Source organism: Thermobia domestica, chromosome 1 (assembly GCF_964235325.1).
Source record: "Thermobia domestica chromosome 1, izTheDome1.hap1.1, whole genome shotgun sequence".
Classification (NCBI taxonomy): Eukaryota; Metazoa; Arthropoda; class Insecta; order Zygentoma; family Lepismatidae; genus Thermobia; species Thermobia domestica.
In genome coordinates, this window is record NC_137454.1 from 236,382,231 (window position 1) to 236,405,086 (window position 22,856).

General features: G+C 33.2%; 1 protein-coding gene across 1 annotated transcript in view; it reads left to right on the top strand.

Moving 5' to 3' along the window:
- The first annotated feature begins 217 nt into the window (after positions 1–217).
- LOC145694719 (uncharacterized) overlaps positions 218–22,856 on the top strand; it is an 85,158-nt gene continuing 62,519 nt past the window's right edge. The window contains exons 1-5 of the mRNA XM_081771264.1: positions 218–426; positions 9,646–10,196; positions 11,919–11,985; positions 18,746–18,808; positions 20,482–20,585. Of these exons, the coding sequence (XP_081627390.1) occupies positions 397–426; positions 9,646–10,196; positions 11,919–11,985; positions 18,746–18,808; positions 20,482–20,585 (815 nt within the window). The 5' untranslated portion in view covers positions 218–396. The remainder of the gene's footprint in view (positions 427–9,645; positions 10,197–11,918; positions 11,986–18,745; positions 18,809–20,481; positions 20,586–22,856) is intronic.

A 22,856-nucleotide genomic window follows, 5' to 3' on the forward strand; every position in this document is an offset into this window, starting at 1 on the left:
ATTTCCTGCTGCATTCTGCCCAGTAAAGATGACAGATGTATCTTTGCGTACACACCGTAAAATGTCATTACAAACAAACCATGATAGAATAGAAAAAGGGTCGAGAAATGCATAAAATTTCAAGGCCAATGTTCTCACAGGATCTTTTCAACCACGTCCGGAGGTAATTGTAAACAAGACCCACTTTGAAACACCGGAAGAGAACGATGCCTCCAGATCACGTGACGACACAACAAAAGATTTCGATACGTATGTATATGTCTGTGTTCGTGCGGCTCTTCATGTGGTGAGTAAAAGTGTGTGACAGTGATAAGCGTGTGCTGTCACAGAATGCAAGTCGGAATGTAGAGAAGGAAAGTGTAGTGGTTTATCAGCAAACCTATTCTGTGAAAGGAAATGGTACTCCACTTTTGTAAAGTGTTATGGGTAAGTAGACACAGTAATTTTATCTTTATGTTTCAATGTCTAATCAATATAAATAACAATTTAATATGGAATCCAGAAGTGTATGCTTGTGGTAACACCATAGGCGTCGACTATATGGGTGCCGCTCAAGCATCCATTGGAAATCTTTATTGGGTGCTTAGCACCTCTTGGATTTTTGCAGTGAAATTAATTTTGAAATTACACTTTCATGTGAAGGAAAATTAGATAATATATTATAATGTGAACTTTACCAATGAATATAATTTACAATTTCATTATATGATGTAGTCTTAAAACTGTGATAACAATCAATCGAGCAAGGTGCTTTGAGCTCTGTACGCTATTTTTTATTTTACTTTATTGTTTTAGATCCTAATCACTAAATACGCGTTATTGTTTTAACAATGTCTGTCTCTTTCCTTTGACGAATAACTTCTTGCTGAACACATTTGAAATAGAAAATCATAATTTCATTTTAATTTTACCCAGTAAAACGTTTTGATAATCGAGGACATATAAATAATTCCTTTCAAGGTTAAAAATAATTTCATAATTCATTTTATTTATAGCCGTGCATCCTTGATGGTCTTTAACATCGCTTAGGGGGATTATCATAGTTTGGGAACCTTTGGTCTATTGGATCTGTTTTAAAAAAAAATAGAATACGAGACTGTGATTTATCTTAAAAGGTACTGAAACGTGAGGACTCATTGAATATATTAAAGTCGTCGCCCGTGGTAGTAACTAGAGGGTTTCGCCCAGCTTCGTAGTCAAAACGGCAAAACTTTTCAATATATCCCAGGTCCATAGTACACCACTAACAGAGAAGGTAAGATATCTTTTTTTTTTTTGGGGGGGGGGTGAGGACAACTTGAGTTCACTTTACATTGATAGTTTCGTAGTCAGGGTCGACCGCAGGATTTTTTCCAAGCGAGAAGTGGAAATGGAAACTCAATGTCAAACGCATACACACATTTTGAGGGCCACGATGGATCAGTGGTAGAAGGTTCACCTCTGGTGCATGGGGTACTTGATTCGATCCCAGCTCACACCAAGTAAGCTTTGTGATGGACAAACACCGTGTGTGTGTGTGGGGGGGGGGTTCTCGGGTTTCTCCCCTTTCCTCCCACTTTCTTCATTCCACGATTTCATTCATTTCTCATCAACACCGCCTCCTTTAGCCTAGCCGTCATAATCGTAAGACGTAAAACTTAAAGATTTCATATCATTTCATTACATGCATACACAGGGCCGGATCCAGAATTTTCTGACGGGGAATTTGAATTAAATTCGAATTTTTAAAACGCCTTTAGGCGTCGGGGTGTGAATGAGGAATTACTGTGAAAATGCTAAATATCTGGTCTTGGTGAATCCTTTCCCTTCAACCTTCAGAAAAATCGGCTTAAACTATTTATTGCTTTTGCAAAACTTCGCTTTTTAAAGCCTCAAACGGAAAGATGACAGCAGAAATTTTCAGAAAGTGTTGCTATTTTCAGTGCTAACTTTTCACTTTAGATAGTGTATATTTATAACGAAGAGGAATGTAAGTGCGCCGGTGCACGCCCTAAATCTGGCGTACACACATTTTGTTGCAAACGTGCACATAATACCTGATGTAAAACAACAATTATTTAAAGTAAGTTGCATAACTTTAACTACATAGTGCTATTGTTCTTTTTAATATGGAAAGCATATTAAATGTTATAGTGGAGGTTTGAGTTTAGCGTCCTTTTTCAGCACCGAGGCCGTGTGAAAATTGGATCTACAACTCAATGTAAAATCTAAGCTATCATAGTGTCTTCAATATTCAAAACTCTCTCACCAGGACTTGATGGATCGCCTAATAATCTCTGGCAGTGGAATTTTCATGTGGAATCTCAAAACAAAATATAGTTGTATCTTCAATTCAAGTACTGACAAGGAAACACAAATATTATATTTATTAAAGTATGAATATATTTTAAAAGTATATATCAAAATAGTTTACGTCCAGTTATATGACTAGATAGGTCTGACACAGTTCTGTAATAAACATACACAAAGTTACAAATATATATATATATATATATATATATATATATATATATATATATATATATATATAGTTGGTATAAACTATAAAATAAAGTTAGATCCTACTCAAATCATAAACGGGGGTATGATGGCTCAGTGGCAGAACGCTCATCTCTGGTGCGAGGGCCCCTGGTTCTATTTCAGGCAATGCAAGCTTCTGGGGTCAACATCGTCCACTGGTTTCCTCGTTTCCTTCCATATCTTCATTTCCGCCAATTCTTTTGTAACCATTTCCCATTAATCACCCGTCTCCTTTAGCCTAAAGGGCAAAACGTGGGACGCAAAGCTACAATAATTTCAATTCATTTACAAATAACCAAGAATAACTAATCGCGTAAATGAAATGCAGTGAGACACTGCATCAGCGGCTCTGTTATATCCATTTCTTGTGATTGTAGCCTTCTTCTGAATTCAAAAATACAGTATGTCAATTAATATGACACCACTTTCTTTCATTGGCTAGTTCTTGTTAGGATTAGGCAATTTCTCTGTTAATTATTTTTTTTATACCGATGTCTCTTCTCTCAGGAGCCGCCACTGCTTTCTTTGATTGCTGTGCCTCATCAAAAGTTGATCCAGTGTCATTTTATTCTCTACTTGTTTCTCCTTTAAAAGATCTATAAACCAGTACATATTCAGGTGTGGATTTTTGCTATCTTGTTAATTTTGTAATTTGACACCATTAATGAAGTACTTTTCATCTATGGTATACTTCAGTCCGATTTGATATCTTGTCATTGTTATGGTTCTGATACCACAGTCTTCTTCAAGAAAGGAAACGAAACACCATTAACAAGATTCTTCGCAATTGTGAACCGAAACAAATATATACTGATGTCAGTTAATAAATTGTATATTTTAGTTGTAATCGAAGAACCGGGAATAATTCCTGTCCGTTATGAATAATTTATAACGGTAGGGACGCAAGAGAAAGAAAAATTGTGAACTCTGGCAAAGGATTGTTTGAAGGGACCCTCAGTAAGAAAACTGCGCGAAAAACACGTTTGTTTTCAATTTTATTTCTTTTTTGACAAGGTTACTATCACTTTCAGGCCCCGAAAAAAATATACCTAAGGGTATAACAAATTTTTTAACCAAAAAATCAGCGATGTGTCCTTCCCCAAACTTTTTCTACAATATTTTGAAATTTTCAAAACGCAAATAATAATAATAATAATAATAATAATAATAATAATAATAATAATAATAATAATAATAATAATAATAATAATAATAATAATAATAATAATAATAAAGAAAATACGCATCGATGGTTTTGAAAAAAATGCACATTTACATCTAGATAGTATCTACAATCTGAAACTTTCAAAAATTTTCGACCACCCCCACCAAAATTTTTTAAAAAATATTCAATTTTGAGCATGTATTATAAGATAATTCGGTAAGGGGAGTGGGGAGGGGGTCAAATTTTTTTAAGGTAGTTTTAGGTCAAGGTAACCTTTTGGGTCAATAGCGACCCAATTTGGATCAATTCACTATCTTACTAGGAAAGACCCTTTAGGTGACAGAAAATTAATTTAGGACACAGTAACCCTAGATCATCAAGATAATTTCTCTGTTGTTTAAGTATAGGACCCAAATTTTAACGTTCGATATCGATAATTGGTATTAAAAAAATAACATAAAAGTGTTGTAACCTAACTCTGTATTGTACTTAGATATAATGTATTTTCATAAGCTTATAATGAATCATTCGAAAGACATCACGGATGATATATGAATCACGAAGGAGAAATGAAAGAAGTGAACTATAATTTATAACCAGGTGTTTTATGATAACCTTTGAGCAATATCCGCGTGATGCAAAGAGTACCATGAAAAAGCAGTTTTTAAACTATAAATCTATTGCACGTATGATCTTCAAAATACAAACAATAAAGAACACCTGAAATCTCAGAGCAATAAATTCATAGTCGGAAGTTCGTAAATCATTCATCGGCAAGAATGAGGCAACTACAGGATGCATTTGTAGATTATAGATGACATTTAATGGTATGGATAATTTGTTACAAAAAGTCAAATGGATAAACGATCTGTCCTTAACAACTGAAATGAAGTAAAGTCATTAAGCTATCTGAATCACTTTGGAGACTGTGATCGGAGACATTATTAGAGGACCAATCATGGATGACCTTCTTCGTTACAATCTGCGGCTGAGATAACTCTTAAATTTCACTGTAACATACAGTTCTTCTCCCTACACAATGGAAATGTCTACTGTAAATCACATTAACGGTAAGTATTTTCGAAAGACAATCTGATATAAATTAATCCACGTCCGTACTGAGATGAGTTAAAAACATTTTTTTAATGTTACAAGGATTTTTAAAGTCTTCAATGATTTACAATTTTCAAGGAAATTTTTACTTACTCTGTGTGACAAAGTGCATATGATAAATCTGAAAATACGCTGCTACTTATCATAAAGAGCTCCTTCATGACTATTTGGTGAGCATACGTGTCCTGCGGGTGGAGACTCGGGTTCGATCCTCGGTGGGAGCTCATGTGATTTAAAGCCCACATCAAACTGTTGCTGGAAAAGTGTTAAACCATAAAAAAAATGCAAGAATATTTCCATAAAATAGAAAAAACTTATTGCTGAGTACATCAAATTATATCGTAATAAATTAAGTCATAACTTTATAACGAGATGATAATTTTGCAAACATGCGGATAATTGAATTTCTTAGGGAATTGAAATTCTCCCTCTCCTTCAAATGACATAACTGATATCATCTAAGATATCTTGCCATCGCAAAATTTGTCACTGAATTGTGCATAACGGGTAACTGAGCACCAAATTATCCATGCTGGCACACATTTTCCCAACGGACTACTTGATATCATGTAGATGTTAGTAGGATTTATTTAAGACTTGATAAATGATAACTTATTTCCAGACATTTCTATTTCCCGTTAACAAACAAGGCTTAAGTAACAAAACTAGTGCATTTACAAAACTATAGTACACGACAGCGTGGAATGTATTTTGTTATTACACTACCTATAATAATGTACGTAATCTACATAGAGTATAATTATAAAGATGAAATAGACAAAATTTTAAAACGAAATTACAAAATAAGGAAATCTTAATAAAACAACTTATCACAATCCTACTGGATTTTTACGACTTCCAACATGTACTAACTACAAAACTGTTTAAAAGAACATAAATTACGTCTCTCTATTTCAAGACTTGAGTGAAACTGAAAGACTAACGCCTATTTACATAAACAAACTAGTCAATAGCTAAATTGGAAAAATTTACATTTATTATACACACATCACCAATAGGAAAGTAGGAAAAATTTGCAAAAATAGTAGCAAGAGTGTTGTCTATACTCCCTACTACTTTTCGAATTTTAGTAAATAATCAAATATAATAAAGAATGTCAAAAATTTTGAAAGTAATTTAGATAGCACCTACAAATAGTAGTATTAAAATAGAGCAATCTGAAAAACGACCATATTGTTCACTAACTTTTCACAAGAAATAAAGGGTACGGACCACCGTGATAAATTTTTTCGTTCCAATTTCTTAATCTAAATCATGTTGTGCTGCAGTTCTTGATGAAAACTTTTCTTGTGAAATACGAACAAAATTATAAGGAAATTTTAGGAAAATTTCACCCAAAGACATCTCACGCCCAAAAGCAAACTACCTCTTACAGATTTTCCTTAAGAAAATAACTTATGTCATATGTTAGAATTATTACTGAAATACCTCCATACAAAATAACAAAATCGCAGAAGTCGTATTTCACAAAACTCACCCCAAAGGTAAATTATCTCTTGTGAATATTCTCATGTCATTACTTATGCAATATTATAGTAATATTAATGAAATATTTCTTTATTAAATCGGAACACAATCCCCTTATTATTATTATTATTATTATTATTATTATTATTATTATTATTATTATTATTATTATTATTATTATTATTATTATTATTATTATTATTATTATTGAGGAAGTACTCTGAAAAGGAACTCATTTCCAAGAGTAAGCTCCTTCTTCTGAATTCATTCGTAAGGACTAATTCCAAGAAATACGCATTTGTGAAATATAAACTATATCGCCGTCATTTTAAGGAAAAATATCCCCAAATAAAACTTCACTTATCGTTTTTTCTCAGAGAAATGACTCATACTACTGTATGGAGTTGTTAATGGAGAATGGATATATGAAATCACTGGAGCCGTTTTTGAGAAATCGCAGATTTTGATTTTCTTCCTTGAAATAAACTACCCTTATTTTTAGGTGTAGAAAGGAAATACGGAAAACTCTTCTGTAGAATAACATAAAACCTTATGTTTAAAACTTGATTTCGATACACTGGGTGGTATGGCCTTCAGACGTATATACATCAGGACGAACGAACGGACAAATATCGAAAAAATACTTTTTTCGGTACGCGTGGGCTAGGAAACTTGATCTTTTCCACGGATCACCATATTCTCTTCTCTCCTTTTGTCGTTCGAAAGTATAACATTGTAATAAAAAATTGTGAAATTCAGTGTAGACTTTTAAAGTGATAGGGCTATTTGTTCAATGCAGTTGCTGGTGACAAATTTGCCGTTCTTCCCAATTCCAATAGCTAAATGAATTACGTCAAAGATAGTTCTATAGACGTAACTGAAATTTTATTTTTAAATTAACTTTTCAAATCTTCTGAAAACAAGCACAGAAATATTCTAAATTCAGCTTTGAAAACAGGTCAAGGATACCACTAATACTTACTTTCCATTCATCGATTCAAAAATTATGGTAGAGCATCCTTGTGGCTGTTAGTGCTCTCGAATTTTTGTGACATATGCGGTTTTCGGTTTTTGAGAAAACCGGTTTTGTGAAAACTGCAAAATTGGTTTTCAAAACCCAAACCGCAACTGCAAATGCAGTTTTCGAAACTGAAACCGCAAAAGCGGATTTTCAAACGGAAACTGCAAAATCTCTTTTTGAAAGCGAAATCCGCCCGAAACCGTGTTTGCGGTTTTATAAGCGAAACTATGTTTGCCCTTTTCAAAGCAGGAACAATGTTTGCTGTTTTTAATTACACCTTTTAACTGTGAAAGCATCTATCAATCGAGACAATTGTATTGATTTATATGTGTGTTTTAACTTTTTTTTTTGTTTGCTCCAAGACTATTATGGTAATATGTTCAGCACTGTGCGAAAGGGATAGTTCGTTGGTTGTAAAAGTCACAGCTAAATAGAAAATGAGGTATATCCCTATTGAAGATCACTACACATTCAGCTCATGAAACTCAATTTGAAATCTCATCCACTTAGACTTATATTTTTTATATTTGTATTAGTGCTGTCGAATTTTTGTGACATTTGCTGTTTTTGGTTTTTGAGAAAACAGGTTTTATGAAAACCGAAAACCGCAAATGCGGTTTTCGAAACTGAAACCGCAAAAGCGATTTTTAAAACTGAAACCGCAAATGTGGTTTTGGAAATCGAAACAGCAAAAGTGGTTTTCAAAACCGAAACCGGAAGAACAGATTTCGGTTTTGAAAACCGACATCTCGATTTTATGAAATTTAAATTTTTTCAAAAACCGATTTCGACAGTTCTAGTGGCTGTATGGTTAGCGGACGTACCTTTGACTCAGGAGCACTGGTTTTGATTCCTAATAGGAACTTATGTGGTTCGGAATCCACGTTAGCTGTAGGCCCACATCTCATATAACCACCGTGTTGAATGAGACGCTAAACTCCAAATCAAAAGCTATGACTGAAATGGTTAAAACACAGAAAGCATACCAAGTATTTGATGAAAACATTCAATTAAATATATATTTTAGCACCTTAAAAGCATAAAATAGTTCGTTTTATGTTCATCGGTCAAAAACGTTTCAAACTGTATTCCTAATTCTCAGACACAATTTTCTATAAAAATATATGTTAAATCTACCACAACTTGGAAACCACAATTTGGAATACAAGATTATGTGAAGAAAAAATTTAAAACATTAATATTACAACGAGGGGTTTTTCAATTACACATTCACTTACGGCAAATACAGCGATGAAAACTTTTGACTAAATGAGTATCTTTCGTATATTTATATATTTTGAACAATGATTTTTATTATTTTCTCTTTCAGATTCTTGTTAATATTAAAGCCTTTGTAATTTTTATATTCCCGAAATCAGAAATCTGAAGGAAAAGTAACAGGAAATGAATGTTCGATATTCCTAATATTTCTAAAATGAACAACAATAATCTGATTTTTTTTTATCTACTTACAGAAATTTCTTAAATCTGTTTTATATTGTAAAGTTCTTCTATTCTGGTAGACCAATTATACACGGAATTCGTTTTCTCTCACTGCCGATTTTATTTTAAAACTTCCAGATATAACACTGTATAACACAATTTCATTAAAGTAATAAGTTCTCTAATGATTAGGTTAAGCCGGTGTCCCAAGACCAGAGAGCCTAGGGAAGGATTCCTCACAAAGCTCCTGGGCAAGCTTGTAAGATGAGGTAGAATTCTCAATGCTCTACTGGAAGGGAAAGAGGTTAGGGTCGCACAGAGGTCCACTACAAACAAAGGGGGAAAAGGAGATCCAAGAATCCCCACTGCAAGCCGGGTGGTTTAGTGATAAGGAATTTCTCAAGCTCCACTGCAGGGTGTGAAAGGGTTTAGAATTCCCAACAGAGCTCCGCTGCAAACTAAGTGGGAAAGGAAGACTTTAAGAGGTCCACAGCAAGCTAAAAGGCTTGGGTTCGGTTTAGGTACTTTCAGAGCTCCATTGCAAGCTAAAGGAGTAGACTTGATCCACCAAGGAATGACTGATGCCCGTAGTGATGATGCTCTGAATTTTATAGCTGCTCCAGCATGGCGGTGGCGCTGGTGTTCTTCCTCCATTACGTAATGAGTACCGTAGTGACGCTGATGTTCTTCCGCCTGCATCTCATAGTGACTTGTAGTAAATGCACGTGATATTGTTTTTAAATAAAAGCACATATTACTGTTTACAAATAGAAACATGTGCGGGATATTACAACATAACAACATAATTTCGTTTACACTATTTCCTTTGTACTGCAAACATTTGTTTTACATATCTAGCAGCAAATGGATCTCATACTTTACTTCCTTCTTGCAGCTTTTAACGATATTTGCAACAATGAGGCAAGTAACAACAGATGATAGTGAATCGTACGATAGTCGAATGTCTCCAGACAACTACAATATAAACACTAATCAAACATTAAGACTGAATCATAGAAACATGCTACATAAGATGGATTCTGATTTCAAACACAGGACATACATTAAGAATGAAAGAACTAAAAACAGTGAAAAACAATCAATTGAAGAGCAGCGTATCAACAATGTTCCTACTGAATTAGAAGGTGCAAAAACATTGTCTGTAAATTACTCAAGGTCCAAGTTTCTTCCTCAGTATGTTCCACAGTTGCAAAGGCAGAACGAAAAACACTCTAAAGTAACTGAATCCCCCATAACGGAACTACTGTCAGCACGTCACAAAACCAGTAATATTAATAAAGTGCACACTTCTATAACCAAAAGATCTCACCGAGGGGATGGTGAGTTTGTGTTCCCAGGTCAACGTTTTCTTCCTCATGTGGGCAGAGATGGACCACGCTGTGCTAACGGATCAACATTCTGTGAAAATGTTAGAGACTACCCTAGGTAAGTTATCTTGTTAGCTAATACATTATTATTAGTTAGTTTTTATATCATTATTTCCAGAAGCACATATAGCGGACATCGATTGTTCTAATTAACTTCAAATACTCTCTTCTACTTAACAAGTAAGTCTTAGCCAACTGAAAAAGCAATCTTAAATACTTACATGAACGTAGTCGAGTTGCTAATGTGTAAATAAAGTAAGTAACGATGATGCATCTGGTCGAATTTGAAAAAGATACGGTACCCGCATGAGAAATGGAAACGCAGCCTTTGTAATGATATGAGGAAACAAGGTCAAAAACATCGTTGCGTGGAATAAAGTGATGTATATGAAATGTAGATATACCAAGGTAGAAATTTTAACATGTAATTAATTTACGATAACTACCTAGGTGTAGAGAAAGTGGTCTAGATGACTAGTTTTCGACAACTAAATATATGTATTACATGATGTGCAAACGTTAAAAAAATCACTATTATGTATTAGAAGGGAAGAAAGAGGAGAAGTATATTTTATTTATTATTCAATAAAGTTGTCATAAAAATACTCACAAATATTTCGTGGTGTGTATTGTACTTTACGGTGCAGAAATATGGTTACTACGGAAAAGTAACGACATAATTACACGCCATGACACTGTTCAATCTGTTGAGGAGTGGTTTCGCACACATGCAGATGAACTGCAACTCTTCTCCTGATCAGCTCAATCCCCATCATCATTGAATCTCTTTTAGTCCTTGAACTCAGGTCCAAAAAACATGTTTATGTCTTTTATCCTGCCTGATGAAACTGAGTGCTGTGAGAGGAATGGTACAACCATTCATGACACGTGTTTCCTTTCCACGATCAGTCAAAGCTGTTATTGTGCAAGTGGTTATCAAATTAATAAAAACACAAAGGTTATGTGAGGTAATAATACTTAGAGCTTGCGTTGTGTTCGAGAATCGTATATAGTACGTCAGACGGGGTGCAGCGGAGGTCTGTGTTAACCCTTTAGTGGACAGTGTTGCTCTCAAGCAACATCGCATTCTATTGCGTTATCCGCACGAATTATGACTTCAGTGATCATTTAATTGGCATTATTGCTTTCATACAATATTCATATACATGATTTGCGGGGCGCTTCTTTAGATATTTCTAATCTTCGTCAATAGGAGACAGTCAAATTTAGTATTGTAGAAGCTTTATCTCCTACGTTCCGCGAAAGCTATTGTTTCTTTTTTTTAATTGTGGTTTCTTGCTCTGTAGGGAAATATTTTGTAACCAAAGTACAAAAATACTTTAAAAATTACGAAATTATGATCAGGAACATATGGTTCAACCATAAAAGTAAACTAAATATTTTATTGGTTATGCTATCAATGCTTGCCCATTTTAAAGCTGGTAGATCCTTTGAGTTTCAAAGATAACAAAACTGTATCTAACACGGACACTGTATTCAATTATTTGCTAGGAACAGTCTCCAAGAGAGAACTCATAGGAGTCTCTAATTAAGCCTCAGTGGCAGGAATTGCCAAACATTGAAAACAGTTGTCTTTTAGGGCCGTACGAATTCCTTCTTCTCATGCTGTTGGTATTTTAACAATTCAGTTAATTGAAACATATGATCATACAGACAAAAAAGGAAGTGCTTTCCGTGAATCCTTTAGTACTCTGACATAGCAAATAGACGTTTTCGTAATTCATTTGCACTAATATTCAGGTTTTTATGGTCTTTCCAGAGATCATGTGAAAAATGAATTACGAAGAGAAGGTGGAAGAATAAAGCAGTTGTTGAGTAACGATATGGTAAGTAATCATATATATCTCAATAAATGATAATGTTAGGTAATTTCAGAATGATTCGTTCTAAATGAACGAACCCTGTAGTATAATGAAAAGATGAATCTCTCTAACGAATCAGATTGACTTCGGCAGAATCAAAAGACGGATTTACTCAACAGAATAAAAGATCGATTCACTCTGTATAAGTGACGGGTTGCAGGTATTTAGTTGATAGAAATAAGGGATGAAATCAATCAACAGACGAGTGAACCCAATCGATGGGTTGATATGAATGGAAACAGACGAAAATGATAGTTTAGATCCGGGCGGCATTGCATGAGAGGGAATCAAATGAACCTACTGCACAAGTGCTCATGTGGAAACAAACCTCCCCTCGCTTTTGAGTTCCTTGTTTACATACAAAAGCTAAAAATAAGTGAAAACTGAGCTCTCTGCATATATTTCGAAACATGGCAGTCCTTTCTATTCTCCTATTTGTTCTTTCCGTGCCGTCCAAAACCAATTTTGCAGTAACTTTTCAGTTGATAAAAATGGTTTGACTAGTCTGACCGTAAGAAATAATCATATAAGAACTATATGGAAACTGTTTAATTTATCGGAACGAAAACTCGATTCAGAGGAAGGATCAAATGAACAAATCTAGAAGTTGAAATTGCATAATTTATGGGACCAAAGAATTTATTGCGCAGGAACGAATCCTTATTTTGAATTGATTGCAAGGAATAAATTTCGGAAAAAGAACCTAATTGCCCATCACTAATAAATAGTATTTTGATATATGCAACTATATGTTATTCGTAATTTTATAATTTTGTACTATTGTCAATCACTTAAAGTTTCTATATTGTTATTCTTTCACTTATTTAATTCCTTGTCTATGAGCTTATGAAATGTTATTAACCCACTATGGTAAAATTATTTTTTCATTCGTCATACCTTTAACATAGATTTACTATAAAAGAGGATGTCACGTATTTATAGACTAAGTATCATTGAGAAGCAAGAACGAATGCGAAATCAAAGTTAAATATAAACATTTTCGAAATATTGAATCGACTCTATTTGAATTCATTTTTACAAGAAATGAAATTTACGTTTTGTGTCGGCTTTTCACGACAAAGTTTTCTGAACGTATTCTGAGTTTGGTTATTTATTTATTTATTTTTATTACTTTTTGCCAAGAATGAAGCATCTCAGAAGCTCTTGAAATTGGGAAGATGGAATTCGGTATATAAACTCCTAATTAAAAACAACTTTCAGCGTGATCCAGAGTTTACCGAAATTTCCCTTCTGAAGGGAAAAGAGGAGACAATTTCTATGATATTCAAATTTCTGATTTTCTTTTCATATACTGCCAAATGTGAGGATTTATTTAAATTTAAGTGTGAAATTACGTATGTAAACATTTAATTGAAAATAAACATTTTTTTTTTCAAAAAAATCTCCTACTGAAGGGGAAATTAGGGAGGAGGATTTACGTAACTTCAGTGAAATCAAAGTTGAAACAGCAAATATCTTACAATCCATGAAACGTTCGCATATACTTTTCAAATATTTTCCATGAGCCTTATTCTTCCCGTTCGAAAAGCAAGCATTCGGTTAGTAACCTATAAACATTATTCTGTATTATTAAAATATAGAGATGCAAGGGCTCGGAAAAAAACCGGCTTTTTTGAAAAAAAACTCGGTTTTTTCTGCTTCGCTTTTTTGCTTGGGAAATTTTGGGCTTTTTTTAAAATTCTGCTTTAAATTGATAAAGCAGACTTTGTTTCGCTTCTCTATAACACAAAAAGTGATTTAATTAATGGTTGATGCTGATAATAATATATAACCTCGAAAATGAACTATGAATTTCGGAAAGATATTTCAAACAATTTTTCTTCAACATATTTACATTATGAATTCCACAGGATTAACCAATGTATATAATAAGAACTTTTTAACCTCCTATATACAAAAGTAAGCAGAGTTAGCAAGAACCATGGTTGTTTTTGAAAATGGCAAAAACCCGTTTTTTGGGGGATGTTTAAACCAGGCTTTTTTGGTTTAAACCAGGCTTTTTTGATTTAGATATTTTGCTTTATGTATTTATATTACATATTTACAGAAATAAGTTTGTTTCGCCTTGGTGTTATTATGCAACAACGGGGTTATGCCGGAAGAACTCCCATAAGCTTAAAGAAGTCCGGTCAGTAAATTTCTTAAATTGAGAATCTCCCACCCTAGCCATCGGGAAAATCCCGTCATTACTTGAAATGTAAGACAATAACGGAAAAATCCTGTTATTGCTTTGCATGTAAAATTTAAAGGTCAACGTATCATAATCAGTACGCTAAAACTGAGGTATTAAATTACAAATTTAGTACGTAGATATCATTGAAAGTCCAATCGAAGTTAATGTTGGAAGCTATGTAGGCAATCGATAAATTTTACCAATTTCTATCAATATATTTAAGCAATCTTAGCTTCTTAATAAAACAACAGGCATTTAGACATGCAGAAATATACAATTTGGTTTCGTTTCGTATGTTTAGGCTTAACATCCTTACGAAATACCGAGGTTTTCAAGGAGAATACTTTCGCTTAAACTGACATCTGAACCGCTACTTGGTTTACGCATGAAAGAAGGGTTGTGGTTCGACCGAGAATTGAACATGGGACACCTTGATTAAAAGGTGAAAGGGAAATAAAACTACTGTAGATGGTTTGATATCTGGAAACGTCACCATGAAGTTCACACTATTCGCATTTATCATTCTTTTTATTTTTTGGTTTAAACCAGTTATCAAAAAAAGTTAGTGTAAACCAGCCAACCCTAAAAGTACACACTTCTTTTTTAAAAATATACAAATAACTAGCAGAATAGTATGTAGTATTTTTACTTCAAAATATTCCATACCCTCTTTTTGAAACAAAATAAAATTAAAATAAAACAAGAGAAATACTTAGATTTATATGATACACTTGAAGGCTGCACATCTAGAGCTTTTGGTTCTGTATACTCTTGAAATTCTACAGTTAAGTTTTATATAACCACCATCACGGTTTACCCAATCCTCAAGTTTTCTGAATTTTTAACAAGAGGGATTCAACATATCATTACGGAACTCCCCCTCCAAAAAAGGCTACGGAATATATTTAAGTTAAGCTAAATACAACTGCACAACAAACATGACTGAGTGATTAGCTTTTGCGCTTCTATCGAGAAGTCCGGGATTCAACCAGCATTCGACCATTCTGACAAAGCTTTTCTTCATTCCATCTGTGAATGTAGAAATAGTGCGTGTACTGTGAGTTGGCCGACTTCCTTTCTTATTGTTTTTAAATCGTTATTATTACTAATTAACAGCAGTGACGGTTTTGCGAAGGTTAGTGGGTCAGTCTTTCGGACTGAAGCCCGTTTCCCAAAGTTACGGAATGTCTGCAACAAACGAAATATCTATTAGTTATGCCTTTACTCATAAACTTTAAGCTCCCGTCAAATAAAAATTACGAACGTTTAGAAAAACTAAACATTAGTAAGAAAAAAACCTTCCCAAAATACTTTTGTAAATCCGCCACTGATTCTCAGTATAAAGTGATTTCTAAGGTTGTATCCGGAAGATTATTGCTAAATATATAAACGAAACGAAATATTAGTTATGCCTGTACTCATAAACTTCAAGCACCTCCCAAATAAAATTAGGACTTTTTAGGAAACGAACCAATCAGAAAAACCCCTGCCAAAGTACTTTTCTCAATCCGCTACTGATCATTTGTTTAAATTGGTATTCAAGGTTGTGTCCGGAAAATTATTGCTAAATCCATTAACAGGTACAGTATAACGGAAATGTGGAAGTACGGTTTGACGGATATATTGAAAAACGTACGCTTTGACGGATAAATAGAAAAACGGGCAAGTTTAACTTTTGCGCTAGAAGCTAGAGTACTAAAAGCTCTTAGAAATGAAACACGGATGACAAACTAAAATGATCCAGAGAAGAAAAAAGATGTCGATAACTCAAAAGTTAAAATAAAGTTAAATAGACTCTAAAATTGCCCTCAAATGCTACATACATCCTTCATGTTAGCTTTAATTCGTAAAACATGTGCTCCATCCATCTGTGAATTTCAGAGCGAAATATGGTCATGGAATTCTTATCTAACTAAAGAATATACTATAAGAAAGCTATTTAGATAGAAAAATCATGAAAATAAAAAAAAAGCCAAAATTTCCAAAACTCTCGTTTTTTCCCCAAAAAAGCCGGCTTTTTATGTAAAAAAACCATCGATTCAAAAAAGCCGGCTTTTTTTGCATCTCTATTAAAATATAAATATTCATCAAACCAACATTCATATTTTTTTATCAATTATTGTTAAAGAATTTACTATGATTATGAAACAAAATATATTAATACACATCACACAATATGCTACTTCTATAACACAAATAACAGTTATGACTTTTTTCATACCGAATTATTTCTAGCGATATGCGAAATTGAGCATTTTTTGAATTCTCGTGGATCAAATAATAAGGAAAATACTTATACAAATAGGAATTCATTATCAGTAGGAAAGTAAATGTCTGACGGTAGTGGAGATTGAATACAACACTACGTTTCATCAGCTGATTTTACAGATAGTGGAATATGCAAGTAGTTGTAGATTAGAACTTTTCAGGAAATATCGTCTTTATATCAGATGTTGCTCCAAAATTCGATATATTTATGACATTGTAGTGTTTAAAATTGGTGCTATGTAAAATAACTAAAATTGATACGTATGAATTCGCATACGTTTTCAACATGCTTAATAAATGTCTCGGAATTCTATTACACTTCCATACTTTGTGGACATTCGTCTGTGCTCTAGAATAAGCGACATTTATTACCGACATCATGAGTAGCCATTGCGAAATATCTCATATTATTTAGACACTGCTATTGTAAACAAGACGAATTTGTATATTTATAAAACATAAGAAGTGTAAAAAACTAAATTATTATTCTTCAATAATAATCATTCATTAACGAAGAATTATATAATACTCTGTAAAGAATATACGTATAATGCTTTGAATTTTACTGAAAATAGTCTCTGAAATAGTTTCCTTCTTTTATAACTATTACAATTATCATTTCAGTAGTTTCACTTGGCTCTCCACCTCTTCTGGCTCTCCACCAGAATCACGTTCCAACAAAACTTGAAGTAGCCATCAATTCAAGAGTCAATCACTTTACAGTGCTCTGCATCATAAATGTATTCAAAATACTAATTTTGTATCGGTGCAGAATAATCTAAGTTGCACTTTGCAATACGCATATATACCTTAAAATTTATCATATTACTCACTCATCATAAAAGCACTCTATCGTAGGCTTGTTATTACGTGTTTTGATGACATTGTTAGACTACATACTCTCTTTTAGTCTTATATACATGAGTAACGCAGCAAAGTGTGTTAATCTAGATATTTCTTTAAGTTATTTGGTTAATTCAAACGTATATACTATATGTAGAACTGTATAAACATGCTAGTAGTTGTCCATATATTCACCAGTTATATGAAATGATTATTTTTAATAGAGACTGCGTGATTAATAAACAGGAATCACATTAAATCCTTGGAAAAAGCTGCATATAACTCCCCGCGTAATATTCTGTCAACAATTTGGTTCAAATGGATGCACTTCAGTACTGTTTCCTTTTCAAGAGATTATGTAATTTTAAGTAACTTAGCATAAACCATATATGTATTGAAATTATTCTTCCAAAACTATTAAGAATAGAAAAGTATATGGAAAGTATGAAATCAAAGTTGTTATAAAATTGAATTACTGTATCAAATATGTTGAGCCTTGACTGTATTGACAAACAGTTTCATAGTTTAAACAACAATAAAAATAAAGCAACTAAAATAAAAACTTAGGAAATAAATCCATGATGTATGAATGATTTTGACTTCCAGGAATTGTTTGATCTTTAGTGTTCATTTTACATTTAGTTTACATTTAAAGGGAAGTAATCCTGTGTGGGTTCGAATCACGGGGAACCGACTGAATCTTTTGAAATGAATTTTCGAATATAGTTATCAGGTATACATTGAACTGGGTTTTTATTAGGTCACTTAAATTAAAATCCTAAAGATGTCACAGAAGGAGTTAACATTTATGCCTAAGATTTAGCATCTCACGAGCCCCCCAAGTTAAAAAGACGAAACTCAGTATATTTAAATCATCAAAAACAGTAAACATGTGCCCCAGTGTTTTTTTTTCTAAATTTCCGTGTTTCAGAGACGGGAGGAACGGCTCATTTCCTTTAATTGTTTCCTACACTGAAAACAAGATTCAAAATTTATGCTAAAAATAGAGTATCTTATGGATTTCTATCATTACACTTATATTCAAATGCTTATTTTTTGGGGGATTGAAAAAGTTCATATATTTTTTTATAAATATATTCTCCACGTACGAAGAATGGGTATTTCAGCTAGTAATTTAACAAATATAGTTTCTATACCACTTAGGGAAAGATAGTAATGATAGCCTTCAATCTCTGTTAGTAACGAACGTGTTTTTAAAAGGTAACAAAAACCTATTTTCTTCTTACAGAAATTGAAATTAAGTGTTTTATATATTCTCTTTTTTGAATTGTATGTAGATCTCCCGTTAATCTAATTAAAGAGTACACATTATTATTTTCTTATATTTAGATAAGAGTAAAATATTTTTATATGGTTTATAATAAAATTATTTTAATGTATGGTTTGAATGCTTTTCAGTTCGACAACACCCTAGCTCACCGAATAGCCGAGCCAGGAGAAACAAAGATTTGTCCTTCAGAGGTGAGTAACTCCTAAGTATGTTGTATGTTCCTACTTCTAATTACATCAACCTAAAGTCATCGGCGAAAGTTAATACATATATACATAAAAAGGATGATATTATCAAGCAAATGCATTTATTCATTGCAAATACCAACGCAATGATGGAAACACTACTTACAAATCATCTAACTTGTTACAATGCTGCATGAGATTGTGATCTTCATTTGTCGCAATTTGTGGCGTTTCCTCTTCAATATGCTGTGGACGGACCTGAAGTACAAGTTCAGTAGCTTGTCTTGATGCGACCGACGAGTTGTGGTGCAGTTTTAAATTCCCACCCCCGATCATAGACATCCACAGCTAGCAGAGGCCAGAAATTCTCTACAAGGCTTGCCAGTGGGACTTAGGTGGATTGACATTCTGTGGTACGAATATGGTATTGAGTGCGTCGTCAACCTGTCAGTTGTTTTTCTAGCATAATGGATGGTTGTGTGGTCTGGCCAAGATATATAATTATCACCATGATGATGTATGTTAATGAATTGAAACAACTTTGGTAAACATCTCTTGGTATACATGTTGGTTGTGATTGCTGGAGCAATAACTACTAACAAATAGATGAGTAACACCCTTTGGTTAAATGGCTATCCATACCATTATTTTTGTCTGAAATTTTTCTTTGCTTTTGTAGCGTACAGTAGCTGATGTCCCCATAATATCGTAAGTATAATATCCGATGTTTACTGGTATTTCATCTCCGGTAAATGAAAAATACTTTTCATTGTCTATGATGATTGTGTCAAGATACAAAATATCGAATCAAAGTTCTCTACACTTGCCTGATTTGGTAGCTAGTTGCTTCTCTGTGTACTTGGGTGGTTTTTTACTCGTGAAATATTTCATACCTATTTCTGAAAAATCCAGGCAATTGCTGGAGATACGAAATTTGCAAGCCAGTTTCTAACCACATGTCCCAACAGAGATCTCTGCAAGTTTCTTTAGTTCCTCTTTTTACTGCTGGTCAGTTTACGGGACAGACACACATTGGCAAGGTTTCAATTGAAAGACCATTTTGATAGTGTTTTATGAGTGTTGTTAGTTTCGTAACAGTAAATTTCTCGTTTGAGGTCCTATGTTTACCGATTAGATGCAAATTTTCTCGTAAACTAAAACATACATATTTCTGTGGTCATGGTGAATAGTATGGGGCCATGTCTCAACTGCAGCATATCCTAATAGTTTCTTCAAAAACTTTAAAGAAAAAATATATAAATTCTCAAAAAGTAAATATAGAATTACTATTATTTCGTAAGAACTCGACCTAGAAGTGGAGAGACAATTTTAAGAATTCAGAAACTTTAACTGGTTCACGCCAACCTTCTGAATGACACCCCTGGCCATTTGTGTTTTGCTCAGAAGTTTATACGTCTTCTCTACAGTGATTTCTTGTATTTCCGAAATACTGTACATTGAATTTTACTTTGTGTGCATCGAGGATTTGATCAAAGGGGGCTAAACATGACCACGTCTTATTTCTTAGTTGTAAAAGTCAATCAAATGATAAATACTATTTTATATTATGTAAATTTGGACCCAATGGTATGTATGATTTAATAGTGATCTAATCTTTGTATTTGAAAATATTAATTTCCTCTAATTTTTCATTATTGATGGAATTTTTATGTCTACAGGAGCAGGTTGTATTTCCAAAAATGGCAGTGAATATGAATAATGAATGGCGTTATATTGCTAATGATGAAGAATATAAACAAGGCTTTCGAGTTGAAATATGTCTGTAAGTATTTTACTTATAAGGGAGATTTTATAAACTGCTTTTGAAATTACAATCTCTTAGTGTATCTAATTATTTTTTCTTTCGGTTAGTGTCTTTAAAAAATGAATATTAGACTGTTTACACATTAGTCTTTTGCAGTATGTTGACATTGAAGTGTTTGAAATGGCCACACAATTACTACATTATATATGAAGTAATTGTATTCGGTTTTCTTCAAAATGGATTTTTTGTGGCACCAGGAATTAACTTTCTTGTGAGTTCGCGAAGGCGAGAGATCATTCAATCTAAAACTATCATTTAAATAGGTTTTTCCTCTTAATCAAGGATGCAATGGGATGTTTACGGGAGTATATGGCGTATATGCACCTAATATTTTTATAGTATAGTGCATACTCAACTTACATTTACACAAGAACGAGTGATTACGGGGTAGGTATATGTTATATTTGTAAAAGGCGAATGCCTACCAAACATCCTAGCATCATGTCACTGCCTTTAACCCTTTAATTAGGAGCATTGATAGCATTACCATTAAAATATTTAGTTTGCTTTTATGGTTAAACGATGTCTTCCTGATCATAATTTCGTAATTTTTAAAGTATTTTTGTACTTTGGTTACGAAATACAGGGTGTTTATTTCAAAGCAACATTGCCATAAAATAGGTCTTATGTGTAGCTACTAAGCAGCATTGCCATATTATGGTACAATATCATAAGAATACTCTCAGTAATTACCAGCAGTTTCGTTGAAATATTTTCCAACAGGGCAAGAAACACACACACAAAAAAATAAATAAATAAAATAAAGAAGAACTTTCGCGAAATGTAGGAGATAAAGCTTCTACAATACTAAATTTGACTTTTCCCTGTTGACGAAGATTAGAAATATCTAAAGAAGCGACCCACAAATCATGTGTATGGATATTGTATGGAAGCAAAAATGCTAATTAAATGATCACTGAAGTTATAATTCGTCCGGATAACGCAATAGAATGCGATGTTAGTTGAGAGCAACGCTGCTAAATAAAGGGTAAACCAAAATCGAACACTATCAGTTTACCTATTACTAGAAGCGGAATGCACTCCTAGCTTGTACATATGCTTTATGATAATGGAATATGCCTTATGTTTGGCCTATGGAATATACTGTAAGCATGCTTGGTACTGAAGTTGAAAAGATTTTGCGTGTTATATATTATTCGTTTTCTTATAAGAATTAGTTTGATTGATAATATTTTTCCTTACATATTCCCTTTTATTTGTTTTTCATATAAAGCATCAATTCCCGTGTGGTTATATTTATACTTTCATCTATTGTACAGAATCGGAAAAACTGGAGTGTCTTTTTGGCTTCTATTATTATCATTTAGCGAAAAAAATAAGGTCCAAAATGAACCATACAGTATACTAATCGATTGCTTAAACTAGAGAAAGATCAATTGCTTTGTAACACTAAAAACTGATGCTGTACGAAAATTATATACACTGGAGCTCACAAGTTTTCGAAAACTCCGGATTTTTGTGATCATCTAGTGTGATCCTATTATTTTGGCACAAGAACTTTACCGCCTTGCATCCGAGGTAGTTCTCTCTATAGGATCAAATTTCACGACAGTTGAATCGAGGTCTGAGAGGTACCACAGATGATATGTCAAATTATAATTCTAAAAATTGAAACCAAAAGAAGAAATTTGATATAGATCATACATACTATAAACAACCCCGGTTACCCTAGCAGATATCTGCTACGTTAAATACAAAATGTTAACAGGGTTGCCAGCAACACACGAAATTTAATACCATACAGTGTTCTACTAATTATTCGATATACACAAACCAAATAGAAACAAACATGGCATACTGCAATAATTATAAATGTATAAACTAAACGGCGATATGTACAAAAATGGTCAAAATAAAGGTGAAAATTAAACAACAAATGAAAAAGTAATTTTGAAAACATGAGCGAAACCACAAATGACCGGTGATTAATCGTAGCAATAATTATCCAATATTAATCTACATAAATACCACTAAAATGTAAACCCACTTAGAATGTGGGGACCTCACCACGAAAGACCAAAAATACGAGGTGTTCTTAAAAGTAATTATATGCTGCAAGGTTAAGCTAATTTTCGATTTAAAACCCATGAAACGAAAGTAACCTTACACAAATCGAAATCTAAATTATACAGTAATAATCTACCTAGACTCTTATATAATTGGTAACCGCTGAGAATCTAGGAACGGTACAATAAAAGACCGAAAATA